At 38.4% G+C, this 18,796-nt stretch overlaps 1 protein-coding gene across 16 annotated transcripts in view; it reads left to right on the plus strand.

Annotated features, from left to right (window-relative positions):
- The window catches only part of sick (sickie), a 1,191,762-nt gene that overhangs the window by 1,168,101 nt on the left and 4,865 nt on the right, over nucleotides 1-18,796 (plus strand). For all 16 annotated transcript variants that reach the window (XM_067765301.1, XM_067765306.1, XM_067765303.1 and 13 more), the window contains one exon: nucleotides 16,928-18,765. In XM_067765301.1, coding sequence (XP_067621402.1) covers nucleotides 16,928-18,765 — 1,838 coding nt within the window. The remainder of the gene's footprint in view (nucleotides 1-16,927; nucleotides 18,766-18,796) is intronic.

Genomic DNA, 18,796 nt, shown 5'->3' on the forward strand with positions numbered 1-18,796 from the left:
TAGAGCTGGACAGTTGGTAACCACGCATGTACGAAAAGCTTTTAAGTCTGAGCTACATATGTATTTGAATTTAAATTTTTTACTCAAAGGCAGCGACTATTTCAAAAATACCTAAGACTGAACCAGTTGAAAACGCGTTCAAGAGGTCTTCAAAGTGGAGCAATCGCCATTTCGTAGGAAGAGGTGTCAATCAAAAGCGCTGCGAGGGGTTAGCATAAGAACATACTTACTCAATTGGCGCTTAACCGTTTAAGCGGTTATGGCCGTCCAATAAGGCGCGCTAGTCTCGCTCTGCCGGCTGGCGCCAATTGGTTACACCGAGGGAGTTTAAATCGTTTTCCACCTGGTCCTTCCAGCGGAGTGGTGGCCGCCCTCTACCTCTGCTTCCATAGGCGGGTTCCGATAGAAACACTTTCTTAGCCGGAGCGTAATCTTTCATTCGCAAAACATGACCTAGCCAGCGTAGCCGATGCGTTTTAATTCGCTGGACTATGTTGAGATTTATGGACCTCTACGCGTTGGTAAGTACCGAAGAAGATTTAATGATTTAATGATAAGCTGTACGAGCTAGAATAAGAACTAGTCACCTTTAAAGAAAGTAGTTCTGCTCTAGTTCGAAACTAGTTTGCTTCTTTGCATGGGTGCTGTGAAGGCGTCTCTGATATTTTTATACACCAATGTAATTAGATGAGTTTGATTTGCCGACTTGAGTTTATTGATAATAATCAATTTTAATTAATGCTGATAAGTAACACATATCTATTAGTTTAAGCGTAAGATGTTTGCGTATGAAATACATTTATTATGTACATACATACATAAATATTTATTTGTGGTATGCGTCAAACAAATAGATATAAGGCATACTATTTTCATAATTTCAATAAACTAATTCCAATAGTACACAAAATAAACAAATATGACATAAACAAAATTAAGAGTTTTGCTTTCTATAACTTAGGAATTAGTATTTGCCTTATTTCGCATAGTGAAGAATGCGACTTGCGCTACGTTATTTAAGCAGAATCAGCCCCCAAATTCTAATCTTCGCTTACGCCAAAACTCCGTCGCAAAAAATATCTTAAACAGTACCAAGTGCCCAGAAAGAGTATGCAAAATTTAGTACTTTTTGGTCACTAGGAAGAAAGCCTATATTTATACATAGGACTTAGGCGGTTATTCCTTATCACAACATGGTACTAAATTGTGCATGCTTTTCTGCGCTTTTGATATTGTTTTAGACATTTTTGGCGATGCAGTTGTGGCGTTAGCGATGATTAGAATTCGGGGGCGGGTTCGACTCTTTTGAAAGAGCTTTCACAAATTAGCTTGACGCGATCCGGAAGATTAATACACATTTTTTTGTGCACTTTTAAATTTTCGTAAAAAGTTATAGAACCGATAGTTGTTCTAGGCCCGATTTTCATTGCCGAAGTACATTGGGAGCTTTTCCAACCAATGCCAGGGTGCAAGCCGGTTTTTTATTCTGTTTTTGTGATGTTTTTAATGTCATCTGCTCCGGGACTTGAACCTGGTAGATAACCCCTTCCTCTATAAAACCCAAAAAAGTGTTCAGATCAAGTTAGCAAATTCGGATTTCGGAATAGTTTTGACACGTTTACTATGTCAAGCTAGGGACCGGACAAACAAGATTTTCTTCTAGTTTCCCAGTAAAATAGAGGGACCAAGAATGTGATGAGATATGGGCATGGCTTTTTATCTGCAGTTTCCCGAAAGTCAGACTATGAATCTTTGTGTAATATCTCAAGCTTTTTTAAACCGGGATGAGTTAGCAACAAAAATTAATATAATTCGAGATCTCAAGACAAGCTCTACTTGATGTTTCGCTGTTGGCACTAAGCTTCTTTACCCGATACCGTTCCGATGTTAAATAACCGAGTTATAATGAAATTAAAGTGAGTATCTAACACTCGTGAAGCCCTATGCGTAATTATACTAGAGTTCGTCCAAGGCTTGAAATTATACTACAACAGAGGTTTTGGGAAGAACTTTCGGTGATTTCTTATCGGCATCTACCGAAATCGATAAGCTATTGTTTTATTATCGACTTACTATTGATTGCTATTTTTATCAAGTTCTTCAGCTACGATTTTATATTGAAGTTTTATCGGTATCATTTCCATTTCATTAATGAATGGATAGCACGCCCATAAAAAGTCGATAACTTTTTGAATACAAATCAATAACATTCTATCATTAACCCTTCAAGACCGAAATGGCAGTTATCGTTACACAAATGACCCAGCACCTAAATGGCCCAATATATCTTTAAGCAAGCAAGATCCAAGGTTCTATCATTAACGGATCAAGCGCTACATGAGATATCCCGTTTATCGACAACTCCTGACGACACAACCGATTATTGTTAATTTACTTACTTACTTACTTAATTAGCGCTTAATCGTTTAAACGGTTATGGCCGTCCAAAAAGGCGCGCCAGTTGCTTCTTCTCTCAGCTAACCGGCGCCATTTGGTCACACCAAGGGAGTTTAAATCGTTTTCCATCTGGTCCTTCCAGCGGAGTGTGGGCCGCCCTCTACCACTGCTTCCATAGGCGGGTTCCGATAAAACACACTTATAGTGAACCGATGTACATACCTAAACGATTTTTAAGATAAATATAACATAAAAATGGCAAAAAACCCCCTTATCTGAACGATCGGTTGTATGGGATATATATTATATATAGCTCCGATCGAAATGATTTTTACAGGAAATCTTCTATGATATATTAAAATAAATACCACCGAGTTTCATGTTTATACTTTCTAAATTGCGGCAGGAATGACCAAAATCGTCTTATCTGGACGATCGGTTGTATGGGAGATATATGTTACAGTGGTCCGATCCTACCGGATCAGACAAATGCCAAATTTCATTGAGATATCTCAAAATTTGAGGGCAAAACGAAAACTAGTTCAAACAGACAGACGGACGGACGGACGGACATGGCTATATCAACTCAGTTCTTCGCCCTGATCAATTCGGTATACTTAATGGTGAGTCTATCTTCTATATTTCTCAACGTTACAAACATCGGACCAAAGTTAATATACCATTTCATGTTCATGAAAGGTATAAAAAAGCCACCGATTACTGTGAATACTGCGCATTTGAACATGCTCTCAGAATATATAGAGCGACGACAACGGAAGTTAATGATTTTTATATTGGTCCTAAATGTATGCTGCAAGATTATGTGGCGCTGTCTCAATTAAGGCTTTTCCTCTTTATGATTATACAGTGTGTACATAGGTAAGTGGAATATAATATGCTATAACCCAATAGCAGGCTAGATAAAATATATATTGTAGAATTGTAATTTCTATATATCGAGGCGATCCCCATTAAAAAAGATTTAAAATACCCAATTTGTTTCTCTCAATCTGTACCCGAAATTTTACAAACACTCCACACTTTACTAGGAGCTCAGAAATTAGACATAAGCGGCAGCGGAAGCAATTGCATTACAAAATACTCCTAAATGTATGCTACATAGTTATTAACAACAGACAGCGGAAGCAGGCATTATATAGCCCACTAGAACAGTTGAATATAATTTAATCTTGCTTTGATAGAATTTGATGTTTGTCTTTGTTTCTGTAAATATGCTGTCCTTTTTTCCTGCTTTTTATAACATTAGGGCTGATCACATTCAACACGGCGTCTACAGACCACAACCACAATAAAGTAAAGCTTGACCACAACCGTAGCCAAGCATTGGCTTCTTGATTACTTTGAAAGCGGCAGCCACCAATATAAATTACAGCAAATGGTAGCGAAAAATTTAGAAACAAATATTAATTACGTTTAAAAAATGCCCAAAAGAATGATTTTAGCTTTTATTATCTGTTATTTACTTCTATTTTAGTTTTTATTGACAAAATAAAAAGTACGCTACTCACTGTCGCTTCCCAAAAATAGAAGTAGGTTTAATCTGGCTACAACAGCTGTCGTGATTGATTGTCGTGCTGCTCTGTCACGCCGAAAAAAGCGACGCTCATAAGAACATGTGTAAAAATAACAGGCATGCTTAACCAACGAACCGATATCATTTCGTTACGATATTTAACGTTAATAAACGAAACAAAGTCATTTCGTTTCGTTTATTAACGTTAAGAACGTCAAATTAACGAAATGATTTTGTTTCGTTTTCTGCCATATCAAAACGCAATCAAATCGTTTATGTTGATTATTAATTTCAAACTATGCTGGCAAAGCTGATTGATGGCGTAGTCATTAAAGGTGAAAGCATTAGCCAAGCTGATTGCAACTTCTCTCATGAATTTTGACAGTGCGAACATTTCTCAGAGTATTTTTGACATTACCACCAACGAATTACACAAACAAATTACATGGAGTTTGTTTGTGTATGTCCGCTCGCTGTTACCACCTTACGGCTTCACCATGGCTATAGCATTGCCAGCACAATTCAAACACAAAGTATCACGTTTTTCTTAACGTTTTTAACTTTAACGAAAACTTTTCGTTTCGGTTAAAAACGAGATACAATTTATCTTGATAATTTCTTTATCGATAATATTTCGAAGTGTTTCAACGGAAACGGTGGAAATTTTTTGATAAACGATTAGCTTAACGTTAAGGTGCATCCCTGAAAAATAATATGACCGATGTGGCGGCTACACCACCGTCGCGAATGTAGTCAGCCCTACAATTAATCAATTAAAACTGTTAATTTCTCAGAAACCTGTTCTTCAAAACAGGCAACCGATTGATTCAGCTTCGCCTCTCAGGAAAATAAGGAGACATGTCCGTATACACTGTAAAAACTTCGGCATCCCACAACTCATCCGATTAATCTGAAATAGAATGGAAAAACCCTCAGTCTTATCAATTCGGTAAATTCGTATGGCTTACCGCCTCTTCTTAGTGTTCATAAAGCAATTCTTACAAAAGGCGAAAGTATACGTCGAAAGACTCACGTCACCCTGACCCAACTTCGATCTGAATAATGGTGTAGGTTAAACTCTTAGCCAGAATCAGCCCCGGCAGACATAATATATACAATTTATATTTGTGTCTTCACCGACCATCTTTTCCATGGTATTATAGAACCATCGACTCCTACACAAATATCCCTAAGCACCAACTCTGTAGAAACTGCTAGTCTCTTCGGACTTCGGTTAGAGCATGTGGGTGATAGGTGGTGAGTTGCCACAACTCTTGGCCAGGATGAAGCACGGAAAAATCTATCAAATTAGGCACCGAATAATATGGTTCGCCTTCGAAATTATATATGGTATTTAACGTAGTTCATGCACGTATTTCGAAATATTTCTGGCAAATTACACCTACCTCATGGTGAATTGCGGACGCCACTTTTAGTGAAATATGAACATTGTAACAGGTGCTCAGGAACGAACGACAAGCAACTCCGGGAACATATTGCTACACTTTGCACCTAAATGTATGCTACGTTATTCTAAAATGTTGAATTTAATTTTACCGTGCATATAATGTGCCCTACGCATTACAATCAAACATTTTCTGAGACTCGAGTTTCTGACTAAAAGTTGTGTATTTTGCTCAAATGTATTGATTTATGCTCATGTTGGGGGTTTTTGAAACTAATACTGAAATATAGTACAAGGCGTTTTCGATCTTGCAGTGAATATAGTGTAATATTTGACTGAGTCTCCGGTAAGGTCTCAATAATTTGTAGCCATCTGATTGACTTGAATTTAAAAAAAAAGAAGTTATATCATCTACTTCAGCTTCAGTCAGAAGGTATTTTGTTAAGCAGAGTCTTTGATTAGGGGCCGCTTTTTCTCCTTTTCGTTGCCGGCGTCTTTCTCGGATAATTTTTCCATTTTTTTCTCAGCAATTTCACATATGTTAATAGTTGTTTGTGGAGATACCAACACTGCCGATCTTCTTAGCTTACGGCTATGACCTAACAACGTAGCACTTTGGGTAAAGCATAATTTATTAGTTTAAAAAACTATTAGAAAATGTCCACAAACTTAAGCAGCGTGAAGTTTAGCAAACTACTTTCTTTAACGAAACAGAAGAAGCGCTGCTTAGGAACTATGTCTCCAAAAACACGTCGACAAGAGTGTCAAATAATAATTACCACAAAAAACAATTTTAACAAAACAGCCTATCAACCTATAACATATCGCAAACTTCTTACAAAACTCATTTGTCCATCAGAGAATTTAAGTTCCATCAATAATAAAAATATATTTACCTAAGTCAAAATTAATAAGCTTTCATTTACAACATTTTTATTAGGAGTGGGAGCGAGTTGACGATTTGTATACATACGTGAACCTAATGCAACACGAGTACGCAGTTGGTTGAAACTGTCCAGCATTAATAAATAAAATAAATGTAAGGCGCGATAACCTCCGAAGAGATCTAAGGCCGAGCTTCTCTTTCAATTTGCGTCGTGTTCCTCTTGATTTACCCTACAAATTGGCCGGACGGGACCTACATATTTTATGCCGACTCCGAACGGCATCTGCAAGGCAGATGAGTTTTCACTGAGAGCTTTTCATGGCATAAATACACCCGGAGCGCTTGCCAAACACTGCCGAGTGGCGACTCCGCTTAGAAAAATTTTCTTCTAATTTAAAAACCTTATTTATAAAATTTTGATGTTGCTTTGCCCGGGGCGCGAACCCAGGGCATACGGTGTGATAGGCGGAGCACGCTACCATCACACCACGGTGGCCGCTGTCCAACATTACTATGGAAAATTCTTAATTTGTATGCGTAATGCTATTTTCACACACACGGCTTATTGAATAATAAAGGCAGTTTTCTACATTAAGACGCTTATTGAGCTCAATCTTCCATACAAGATTCGAATCTATAATTATTTCATTAGTGACTAATCGAATGCCTAATGAAATCAAAAGCCCAATGCAACTCTGTTGGGAGCGTTCAGTTTCTTAGTTTTTGGTGTGTTCAGTGCTTAAAAATGTTTTTGTCAAAGTAAATGTCATTGTCTGTCATATAGCATTGTCATTTTATTCGCTTGACATTTCATCCTTCACACTAATCGAGCAGCTACTTATGTGTGAAAGCAAAAAATTTACGATTTCCTTAGAAGGTGAAATTAGATCATTAAGTTTCTGTGTGAAAACAATATTACAGTACAGTATAATGAAATCGTAAATTTTTTGCTTTCACACATAAGTAAGCCGTGTGTGTGAAAATAGTATTAGTTTTTGGTGTGTTCAGTGCTTAAAAATGTCATTTGTAAAAGTCGCATCGAACAGCTGATTATAACATTTTTTTATTTGATTTGATACATCAACTTCCAGCACAGTACGATTTTGACATTTGTCCATCCAATTTACAAAAACAAAGTACATGGAATTCTTATTTGTATGTAGGTATGTCACCATGCTGCCACCTTGTATCGTTCCGCCATGATTGTCTGTCATATAGCATTGTCATTTTATTCGCTTGACATTTCATCCTTCATACTAATCGAGCAGTTACTTCTGTGTGAAAGCAAAAATCTTACGATTTCATTAGAAGGTGAAATGAGATCATTAAGTTTCTGTGTGAAAACAGTATTAGAAATTGAACGCTCCCAACAGAGTTGCATTGTGCTTTTGACTTCATTAGGCATTCGATTAGCTACTAATGAAATAATTATAGATTCGAATTTTGTAGGGAAGATTGAGCTCAATAAGCGTCTTAATGTAGAAAACTGCCTTTATTATTCAATAAGCCGTCTGTGTGAAAACAGTATAAGACCCATTGTATGCTAGGTAAAATGGATTGCAACCTTTCTTAATAATTTAGCATACATTCAGGAGCAAATGATAACAAATGGTTTCCGGTGTCGCTTGTCGTTCATTTCTGAGTACCTGTTACAATGTTCTATTATGTTATTTCCTTAAAAGGGACGCCCGTCTGGTAGCCGACTTTACCAGAAATCTTCGAACTAAGTGCGTCAAATTCCATACATAATTTACAGCGCGAATTATTTTACTCGATGTCTAATTTTATTAATTCTTTTATTCTTCGATGCTTCGCCCTGGCCAATAACTTTGGTAACTCATGGACGATAGTTCCACCATATGCTCTAATCGAAGTCCAAGGAGACTGACAGTTTCTACAGGGTTGGATTAGTGTTGGAGGTGATGGATGGTTCTATAATACTATTGAAAAGGTGGATACATAAATATAAATGAAATACGTTACGTATATCGGGCTTGATTCTGGATAACTAAGAGTTTAACGTACACCAATATTCAGGTCAAAGTTGGGCCAGGGTAACGCCTGAGCCTTTTGGGGTATACTTTCGTCTTGTAAGGATTGGGCAATGAGCACTAAGAAGAGGGCTTACAGATAAAAATTCGCCATAAGAATTTAACGAATGTATAAGGCTGACGGTTTTTTTTAAATTCATGTTCAGATTAATCGGATGAGTTCTTGGATCTCGAAACTTTTACAGTATTTACGGGCATGTCTCCTTATTTGCCTGAGAGGCAAGGCTGAATCAATCGGTTGCCTGCTTTGAGGACCATGTTTCTGAGAATTTACCAGTTTTAATTGTAAAATTTTATAATTTTTATCGACATGTAGAAAATTAGAGATAAACACAATAATGATATAAAAAGGAATCAAAAAAGCAGGAAAAATGGACAGCATATTTACAGAAAGAAACAAATTAAGATAAACATCCAATTCTATCAAAGCAATATCAAATTATATTCAACTGTTCTACTGGGCTATATAATGCCTGCTTCCGCTGTATGTTGTAATATGTAGCATACATTTGGGAGTATTTTGTAATGCAATTGATTCCGCTTATGTCGAATTTCTGAGCTCCTAGTAAAGAATGCCGTGTTTGCAAAATTTCCTGCACGGATTGGGAGAGACAAATTGGGTATTTTAACTCTTTTTTTAGTGGGTATCACATCTCGATGTATAGAAATTACAATTTTAAAATATATACATTTTTCTAGCCTGCTATTGGGTTATATCGTATTATATTCCACTTACCTGCACACTTTATAATTATAATGATAAAGAGGAAATGCCTTATTTGGTAGCATACATTTAGGGCCAATATGAAAATCATTTACATCCGTTGTCGTCGCTCTAAGTATTCTGAGAGCCTATTCAAATGCACAGTTTCGCAGTATCGGTTGCTTTTACGATGCATTTTATAGGTAGGGGCAATTAGATGCTGTGCGGACACGATTTTACAACGAACGTGCTAGTCTCGTTATAGCTTTAAAGCAACCAGGATCTAAACTGAAAATTAATTGGAAGTCACGTCCTTTTCGAATTACTGTCAAAACACGAAAAGCAAGTTCGACACAACGATTCAGTTAAGGGATGGATCTTAGACATCACAAAACTTTAGAAGAAGCTGGACTCATGAGCTCTTGAAATATAAAACAACACAGACATGCTTACTTATTTCCAGGAAGGATTGATTACAACAGCCAGGGATTGTGAGAATCAATTTACAGGGTACGCTTCAGGAATCGTGCTCGCTCTTTACGCAAGAAGGGAGTAGGAAGACTTAGGACATCTGAGGAAAGTCATGTTTTTTTTTTTTTGGCTTTTCATTAGTCTGCTACGTCAATAAGCCATTGACCCTTGAAGCTCTCAAGCAGAATCTTAGAAAGAAAATTTTCGAACTATGTACGTCAAATACCATACATAATTTCGTGGGCAAACCATCTTATCATGCTTAATTTGATTGCCCTGGCCAATAGCTGTGGTAACACATGTACGTAAGTTTCTACAGAGTTGGAGCTTAGAGACATTGGTGTTAGAGGCGGAGACAGAAATACAAATGAAATACGTCGACCTTGATTCTTTATATTCTGAGCACCTATTCAAATGCGCAACTTCAGATAGAGTTATGTCGATCATTTTTTTCTAGAGGCATTTTGATGGGGATTTTTTTCAACTTCTGAGCTTTTATTCAAAAAACTCAAGCTAGGAATTTCGAAAGCCAAAGCAAAGATAGCTACGCGACCTTTTTTGCCTATTTCATCATAATTTTCGCGTCGCGTAGTGCTGCTGCCGCTAAGTCTTTATTCCGTCACAAGAACACATCCAAAGAATATTTCACCGTGTAGTGTAGTGCAGCTAAGTGTGTCCTAAGCTTTATTGTGAAGTACCAACTATCTTAATAGGCTATGACACAACTGTACAATAATCGAGGTCCAGACCATAGCTTACATGGCAGCCTTAATTAAACCAGCTGTCCAGGTTACTGTAAAAGCGGTTATGAATGAAACTCGACCGACTTTTTGATGACATAAAAAACTTTCAAAATTAACAAAAATAATTCTAAAATATTTGATTTTTTTATTTTATTCAATTCTTTTGTTTATTCAATTCACATTAGCTAAATTAAATCAATTAATGCTTAATCACTCGATAAATTCACGTTTCAACTAAATAAAAAAATAAAAAATTAAATTAATATAAATTACAATTTGATGTTAGTGAAAATTTGCTCGATGGCCGCACTGATTTGGTCCAATTAGCTGATACACATTGGGCTTTAATCTTTCGCACAATACAGTTGACAGAACCTTATATGCGATATTAAGAAGGCTGATTACGAGATAGTTAGCGCAGTTTGCACAGGTTCCTCTTTTTTGTGGACTAGGCAAAGAACATTTAGATTGCAATTGTCAGGTATGCACAAACAAAAACTGCGCCATTTGCTTTGGTTCAAGAGATATACACAAATTAACAGTAGTTATCGGTAAGCCGAGTAATCCACGTAGCGCCTGAACTGTTACGGCTTTTAAATTGCGAACCTCAACTACTGTGATCCAAAATATTGGCAGCTTAAGAGACTTGAGGCCGTTTTCACCAACTTCGGTTACACAAGCTTTATTTGACAGAAATCTTTCTTTGATCTGTCAGGTAGAGTGTGAGTTAGTGTTTTGAGGTTCTTTGTTTAATTAAATATTTTTCAATCTTCAGTCAGTTGAAAGCTCATGATCTGAGTGCAACATACATATGTATACTCCGCCGCTTTGCTTATTAGGAGGACGGATTTCCTTTTGCGGAGTACTAACGAGCAAGATATATATGTACATATGTATCTTCGGGCAGATGCAGGTCTTGTATGTTCTTGGGCAGGTGTTGCGTTCAAACTTGCCTGTAACAGCTTGTTGAACGTCAAACAAAAAAAAAATAGATTAAAAATGTAAAGAGATGGAACGTTTATTTTTCAAGGATATGGGTGCGCAATGTCATAGTTTTAACAGCTTGTAACCTAGCTCCTTGCTCCTGTGTTCCAAACACTCATTAACCATTTTAATAACTCCTAAATGACTCTTGCACAACACGCACGCAAATCAGCACGTCTGTATTTGTACGGTAATCACATTAATGCAAATCACATAATAGTCATAATTTCAACTTTTGTCATTACGAAACTTCTAAAAACTTGTCTGCAATAGCATGAAACACAACGGTTGCCAACACAATTAAAACTGCTCGTAGAAATAATATTAAATACTTTTGCGTTTCAATTGTTTTAAATTTTCAGAATTACTACCCCACAAACAATATTGCAGGCCTCATAATTTAAGAATCAAATTTGAATCCGAAATATGTGAGAAATTTGAGCCTTAGAAATATGATTTCTTAGGAGTCGGAGAATGTTGCAAAATGAACGCAACAAATAGAATCATTTAGGAGTTCTTTATGACCCCGATGTGAGGAGTGCCTTCGGCTTTACTTATAAGTATTCCATTCATGCTTCTATATGTAAGCTTTTGTAAACCATCCTAAAAGACTCTCTTCGGAGTTCACTAATTGCCGAAAATGAGCTGTGTATGTAGCCATATCGGATGACCATTGCCAGAAGAGAATCGTTCATTTCGGACTCCTAAATGAACTCATACAAAGGGTAAACGCTTCCATTTAGGACTCCTTTTTGAATCTTTTGATTTCGAATGTTTGCTGGGTATGAAATGTGTGTTAAAATTTTTATTAGATTTAGCATAATAATTTTAATGATTTCTATTACTGTCGCCCTTAGAGTTTAAGTGTTCTATCCGAAAAGGCATCGCCTGCATGGTAATGTATTCAACTGGAAAGCGAACGAGAGGAACTGAAAAATTTTGATAATGAGAATGCGGCTAATCAGATGGTAAATTCAGACTTATCAATTAATTTCAAAAGTTAAATGAAAAACTATGCTGAGACTGGTGGAGAACTGGATCAGGAGTAAAGCTCAGTCTGTCAATTCAGCCAAAACTGAACTGGTCCCGTTCACTAGGAAATATAAGATATCTGCGTTGCACCCTGACGCTGAGGGACTCTGCCAAATACCTAAGATAGGAAAGAAACAATGGTGGCACTGTACAGCTGTAGGGGAGCTGATGGCCGAAGATGGGGACTATCACCGGATATTACCCTGTTGTTTTTGTTGTTGTTGTAGCGTTAAGGACACTCCCCGAAGGCCTGGGGAGTACCATCGAAGTTGATGGTCCTTTGCCGGACGTAGATCCGGTACGTTTCGGTAACAAGGTAGAGGACTAGCCCGACCATCCCGGTAACGATTTGGTATGACCACATGCAACCTTCGAGGCCATACCGCCCTCCCACACCCTAGGTCCATCAGGAGTTCGGGGTCGCCAGAGACCAACCGAAACAGGATTCGCTACGGGTAGGTGAGGTTGACAATTGGGTTGGAGAAGGTATATATTGCGCTGGCAGCCCTGGTAATTTATCGAATCTTGGCCTGAAATTTTGGAAAAATTTTTATTAGATCATTTCAACCAACAGCACATTAATACTCTTATCTATCGCCAGATTTACTTTTTTTGCATATTTCGTGATAAAATAAAATAATTTTGAACCTTTTTACATACTGCAGTCCATATACACTAATAAATACTTATACGCTAACCTTGAATTCAACCCAGAAACAACAAAGACCTTTCGACTGCTCAGGTTTAGGGACAGTAGGAGTTAGCCTGGCAGCATCATTGCTGCAGATATCAGACGCATCACATCCCATCACGTTAGTTATAATCAAATTTTATGTATGACGACTTACGTGATGGGACAACAAATTACTTTTTCCATATACCTAGGTTTGTGTGTGTATATATATATATATATAGTTATGAATGAATACATAGAAATATTTGGTACTTGATAATCCGTTTACTCCTAACACTATGTTCAAACAGAAAAATAAATTGAGGCAATTTCAATTTAAATTGAGTGGTATTCATACAACTCAATTTAGCTAACACAACAGTAATTTGACTGCTGGTTGACTCATCTCTACAGCAACAACATACCTTTGTTCAGACTGTCAAAATGTGCGTGTTGGTATTAGGCGAATGGAATAGAATGAAAACATTAGGTTTTGTGTATTTTAAGAAAATGTGTTCAATATTTTGGTTTCATTTTGAGTTTGCCATCTTTTTTTGACAATCCCTTCTCCAGTGAAATGAACAAAATTAAAACAGCTGATGAGATGAGCCAACCATATAGCTGAGCCATGCGTAACTGACGTTTAAATCTACTCGATAAACACACTTTACAAGGTTGCATTTGCAGTTCGAAACAATTTATTACGCAATTCTTTTTAAATTGGCAATTTATTATTACAATTTATTATATGATAAATTGCGTAATAAATTGCCCAAATGATATAAATTGCCAATTTGATGTGTGTTTGTACATAGTATAATACGTATGTACATACATTGGTTGAAGTAGTAATAATAGTTGAGTTAAATTTTGATCAAATCTTATACAAAATTGTCTTTACTGAGTGGCGTTTTCCAATACATTTATTTCGGGTAAGAGAAAGGGGTCAGAGTGCAGATCGCTATGGCGTTTGCACGCGTGCGAATATCACAGTTACAGTAGGCTCAGAGCAACCCCCTCAAGGGGTAGCCAGCGCAATTTATAGCTTCTCCAACAGAATCCTGTTTATTTAGCAGACTATGCTCGACACAGAAGTAGGGGGTTGAATGACCTGGAAGGTTCAATGTGTTGAACTCAAATCATTCATCAAATGGTAGCATCATCCGCACAGAACACACGATAAGATAATCGACAAGCATTTTTGTTGACTTCAAAGCTTTGACAGTGCGTAAAGAGCTTCATGTATGCTGGTATGTCTGAATTTGAGTTTATCGTGTGAAGTATTTGCTGTCATCAAAAAAAAAAAAAAGCGCACCGGCTCGCACCTTGGCAGCTGTGTTACTGTTTCCGGATATAAATTTGAAACCGTGAAGGATATGGTCTATATGGTAGGTAATAGGAAAGGAAAGTCCTCTCTCGACGAGCAAAAACCACTTTCTTTGGTCGCGTTTTAGCATTTACCTCAAAATGCAACACAAGTTTTGTCAGCAAAATGTTACTTAATGCGGCCGTATTTTAGCATTAGCATTATAAATGCGAACTTAAGTATGCATGGCTCGAAATCGTGGACGTTCTCTTGAGAATATGAAATGGAACTTGGCGTATTCTAGAGAAAAAATTTCCGGAAGATGTATGATCCTTTTCGTAATGACAACAGCGTGTATCGGAGTAAGTTAATCAATAAGCCCACGCAGACTTGAACGTAGTGCGGGTATATTGGAACGATTTTCCGTCATCTCGTGCCCAATTTGGTTTGGTGTCTTACCCGGTTGGCGTTGTGCCATCTTCAGTGCAATTTTTCGTTCTTATAGACGCCTTAGTAGCGGATTTCTTTGACATTTACGGTCTTCTGCAATATTAACTTTCTTCATTAAAAACAAACGCACAATTTTCTTTGTTTTTGAATAACTTACAGACTTATCAGACAATCTTAAATAAAGCAGGCACGCGATCGCCAGACAGCATGGCACACAAAAGATATTAAAGCAATAATGGGCAAAGCGTGCAGTGTGTAAATATCAGATTACACACGTAAACTTAATTTTTATGTATATCTTTACGTGCGAGTATATGACTATAATTTAGTTATCGGCTAGTAAAATCATCAGCTCAATCACTACTAATTCTTCTTATTCCTCTCTTGCATATATCAGCTCCGATCTGGTAGCTTCATACTTCCATGCCATCCATTCTCTCTCTTTCCATTTTGCAATTTTGTAAATTATTACATTCCTGCGGCTAACTGCATCACACTGCAATTTCAATTGTTGCCATCACTTTTGTTGTTGTTGCTGTTGGTTTTTTGCAACCCTTCATGCCATTTATCTACAGCTGCTTGCATTGTTGTTGCCGGGTTAACTGGAATGTTGCCAGTACGCCCACCCGCAAGATGGTTGCGTTCATTGTTTGTTGTTCTCTGTGGTTCACTTTGTATTTAGGTTGCGTTTTAGTTGCTCTTTATTTTTTTTTTGGTTTTCTATTTTCTAGTAAGTTTTATATGTATAAACTTGAGTATTTATTAGTAAATTTACGCCACCTAGTTTTGGTAAAATATTTATGCAATGTAGAAGTTCTTTTTACACTATTTACCTTTGCCGTTGATATCTCATCCAATTAGTGGTTTTAACTTACTTGTTCCTAAAAGCTGGGCATAAGCTCAGGTTGACGTTGTCTGCGGAAAATTCATAGCAAAAATACACACGTAGAGTTTATCAAAGAACTACCTACACCGAGCTACTGACGATACCGTTCAGGAAAACTCTTCTCGATGGGGCGATCCATAAACTAGGTGGCGCTCTTAGGGGGTAGGAGGTCTACCACGCACGCAAGCAAGTGTCACTATTCGACACGCAGGCGAGAGGGTGTCGAAAAGCAACTAAGTGAGGGTCACCTAATTTATGGATGGCCACCAACGTATTTCGTTATTACTTTCCGGTACTCCGACCTTCTGTTAGGTAAGACAGCAGAGACCGCCATAACGGCCGCCTCATACCTTACAATGAATAGTACCACAAAAAGAAGCGACGTCCCTGTCTCTAGAATATTTTTAAAGCAATATATTTTTAAGTCGTCCTCTACTACCGGAGGATGGAGGTGGATGGGCATACTTTCAGGCCGAGATATAAATATTCTCTGCGTTCCAATGGGCAGTGATCCATCCATATGAATCACATTGCTGGTGCAGTTAAATGTAAATTTTCTATCGGGATCTGGATCACTGTCCATTGGAACGAGATAGCTTTTAGCTTTTTCCTTTTGTTCTTGGCATTTCAGTTGTGCTTGTAATTCTCAGCCGAGTTGTGAAATATTTCAAGTACAAATCTTAAATTTATGTGGTGGCTCAATCTGCAGCCAATCCCTTAGAGCCCAGATCAAATACAACAAGTGCTCCGAAAACCTCCTCCTTCCTTGAACAATATACAAAATAGTTTACAGGTGTTCCGCACCGTCAATTCCACCCTCTGAACAGTTAACCATTAAAGCTAAGACCTTCGAGCAGGCGTTCGAGACACAAGCTATGAAGGTTTTGTTTTTTCCCTTGGCATTTAAGCACACTTGTAATTCTGAATTGGCTTATGAAATAAACGAAAGAAAAGTGTACATAGTACATACTTCAAGCCATTTGAATACTATCACTGGTTGACAATATCCAGATAAAGAAGCGCTACAAAATAAACAGCTCGCCCGCAAAACCATCAAACAATAAAGAGAAAGATCCATAAGTCATTCCTTGTGTCTTCTTGACTGTTGATTTTTAAGCCATCTAAATCAAGTGTCAAGAAAAGTTTAGAAGAAATTATAATATTTATGTCTACACGGAGCCCATTTAGCCTTACAGAGGTACCCATTTAAGGAATATAAATTGTTAGTACTAATAGCGAATCTGATGTACCTTGTTCAAACCTTCAAATCTGCCTTATCTCTTCTGTGATTAGAAATTCAAGTAAGGACCCGAAAGACCTGATATGCAATGCTTCCGCATTTAGCACTTCAGTTTATACTACTTATGCTCTTATCTAATCAACTTCTTTCTTTATTCTATTTTTAGGCTCATGTGGTCGCTGCCTTCGAGCAATCACTCTCCAACATGACGTCACGTCTCCAACAGCTCACCGCTACTGCCGAACGTAAAGATGGTGAACTAACCGATATGCGGCAAACGATCGAACTGCTGCGCAAACAATCCATTCAGGCTGGCCTCACCTCGGCACACATGCAAAGTATGGGCGTGCAGACGCAACAACAACAACAGCAACTCAATGAGCAACAACTCGCACGCACTGCCATCACACAACAACCGGTGTCCAACCAGAATGGCACCAGCAATGGTACTGCTTCTTCGACGCCTTCGTCAACAGCAACGGGTATAATGCAGCGACATCATAGCTCTGATTCGATGTGTTCTTTGAACTCCATCAGCTCAGGTTGCTCAGCACAAGATAAGAAGCAAAAAAAGAAGAGTTGGCTACGTAGTTCATTTACCAAAGCATTTTCTCGCAATGCCAAAATTTCAAAGACTAGTCGTCATGTTGGACACCATCATATGAGCGCTGGCAGCAACAACGGCAGCATTGGTCATCATGGCACGCATGGTATGCAGGTGGAAAGCAATGCTATTTACAATAAAACTAATGGTCATAGCCATATCGAGCCCATTATTGGTTTGGCTGCATTGGCGACACAACCTGCGCCACCACTGCCTGCAACCAAAGCATCACCCACAAAAGGAAGTCCAGCGAAGACTGTGACACTGATTGATAATGCCAAACCAATCGATGCCATCGATCATGAAGATCATCAGGTTGTGGAGGAGCTAAAGAAGCAACTGCGAGAAAAGGATTTAGTTTTGACTGACATACGTTTAGAAGCATTGAGTTCTGCGTCGCAATTGGAGAGCCTCAAAGAGACTGTGAATAAAATGCGCGCTGAAATGATGTCGCTCAAGCAGAATAATGAACGTTTACAAAAGATGGTCACAAGCCGTTCACTGGCGGGCTCTGAGGTATCGTTGGGAAATGTTATCAGTCCGAGCGGTTCAATAGGTGAATCAAGACGTTACTCGTTAGCAGATGGAAATACGCGTCCACCAATGGAACTGCCAAAACGTTTGGAGGAAGAAGTCGAAGAGGAGAACATACCACCAGCACCAGCACCAGAACCACCACCACCACTAAGTCCATCAACGCATATTGATCTTACGCCGCCACCACCTGCACTTGACGCCATCGCCAGCCCAGCACATATTGCAAACGCAGCAGTTGAGGAAATTCCCGATGTCTCTGATGGCAAGAAGATTGCTATCGCCTGTTATTTGGGACAGCCTGAGTCATTTGTGAAATACTGTGAGGAGATGTTGGAGACAGATGAGTTCTATGCAAATGGCGCTGAAGCGGATGCCATTAGCGAACGCAAATCGTTCCCCACAGCAAGTTTGAATGAGTTTGTCGTTGCATACACCTACATATCGGGCAAAACGACCTGGCAGAATTTAGACTATATTGTGCGCAAGACTTTCAAAGATTATGTGGCGCGCATCGACCCTGGAACCAATTTGGGTTTGAATACAGACTCGATCACATCCTATCACTTGGGTGATGCGAAACGTGGTCCGGAAATGGGCTTCCCTGAACTATTGCCCTGCGGTTACATTATAGGCAATGTGCGCACGCTGTACATATGCCTGCAGGGTGTGGGCAGCTTGGCTTTCGACAGCCTGATACCGCGTAGCATTGTACATCGTTACATAAGCTTGCTAACCGAACATCGTCGACTGATTTTGTGCGGACCCAGCGGCACGGGTAAATCCTATTTGGCGCGCAGATTAGCAGAGTTTTTGGTAGCGCGTTCGGGACGCGGTCAACCTTCGGAAGCTATAGCAACGTTTAAGTAAGTTAATTTGTTGCTGTAGATCTTATGA

The sequence above is a fragment of the Eurosta solidaginis genome, chromosome 2 (genome assembly GCF_040869045.1).
Source record: "Eurosta solidaginis isolate ZX-2024a chromosome 2, ASM4086904v1, whole genome shotgun sequence".
Classification (NCBI taxonomy): Eukaryota; Metazoa; Arthropoda; class Insecta; order Diptera; family Tephritidae; genus Eurosta; species Eurosta solidaginis.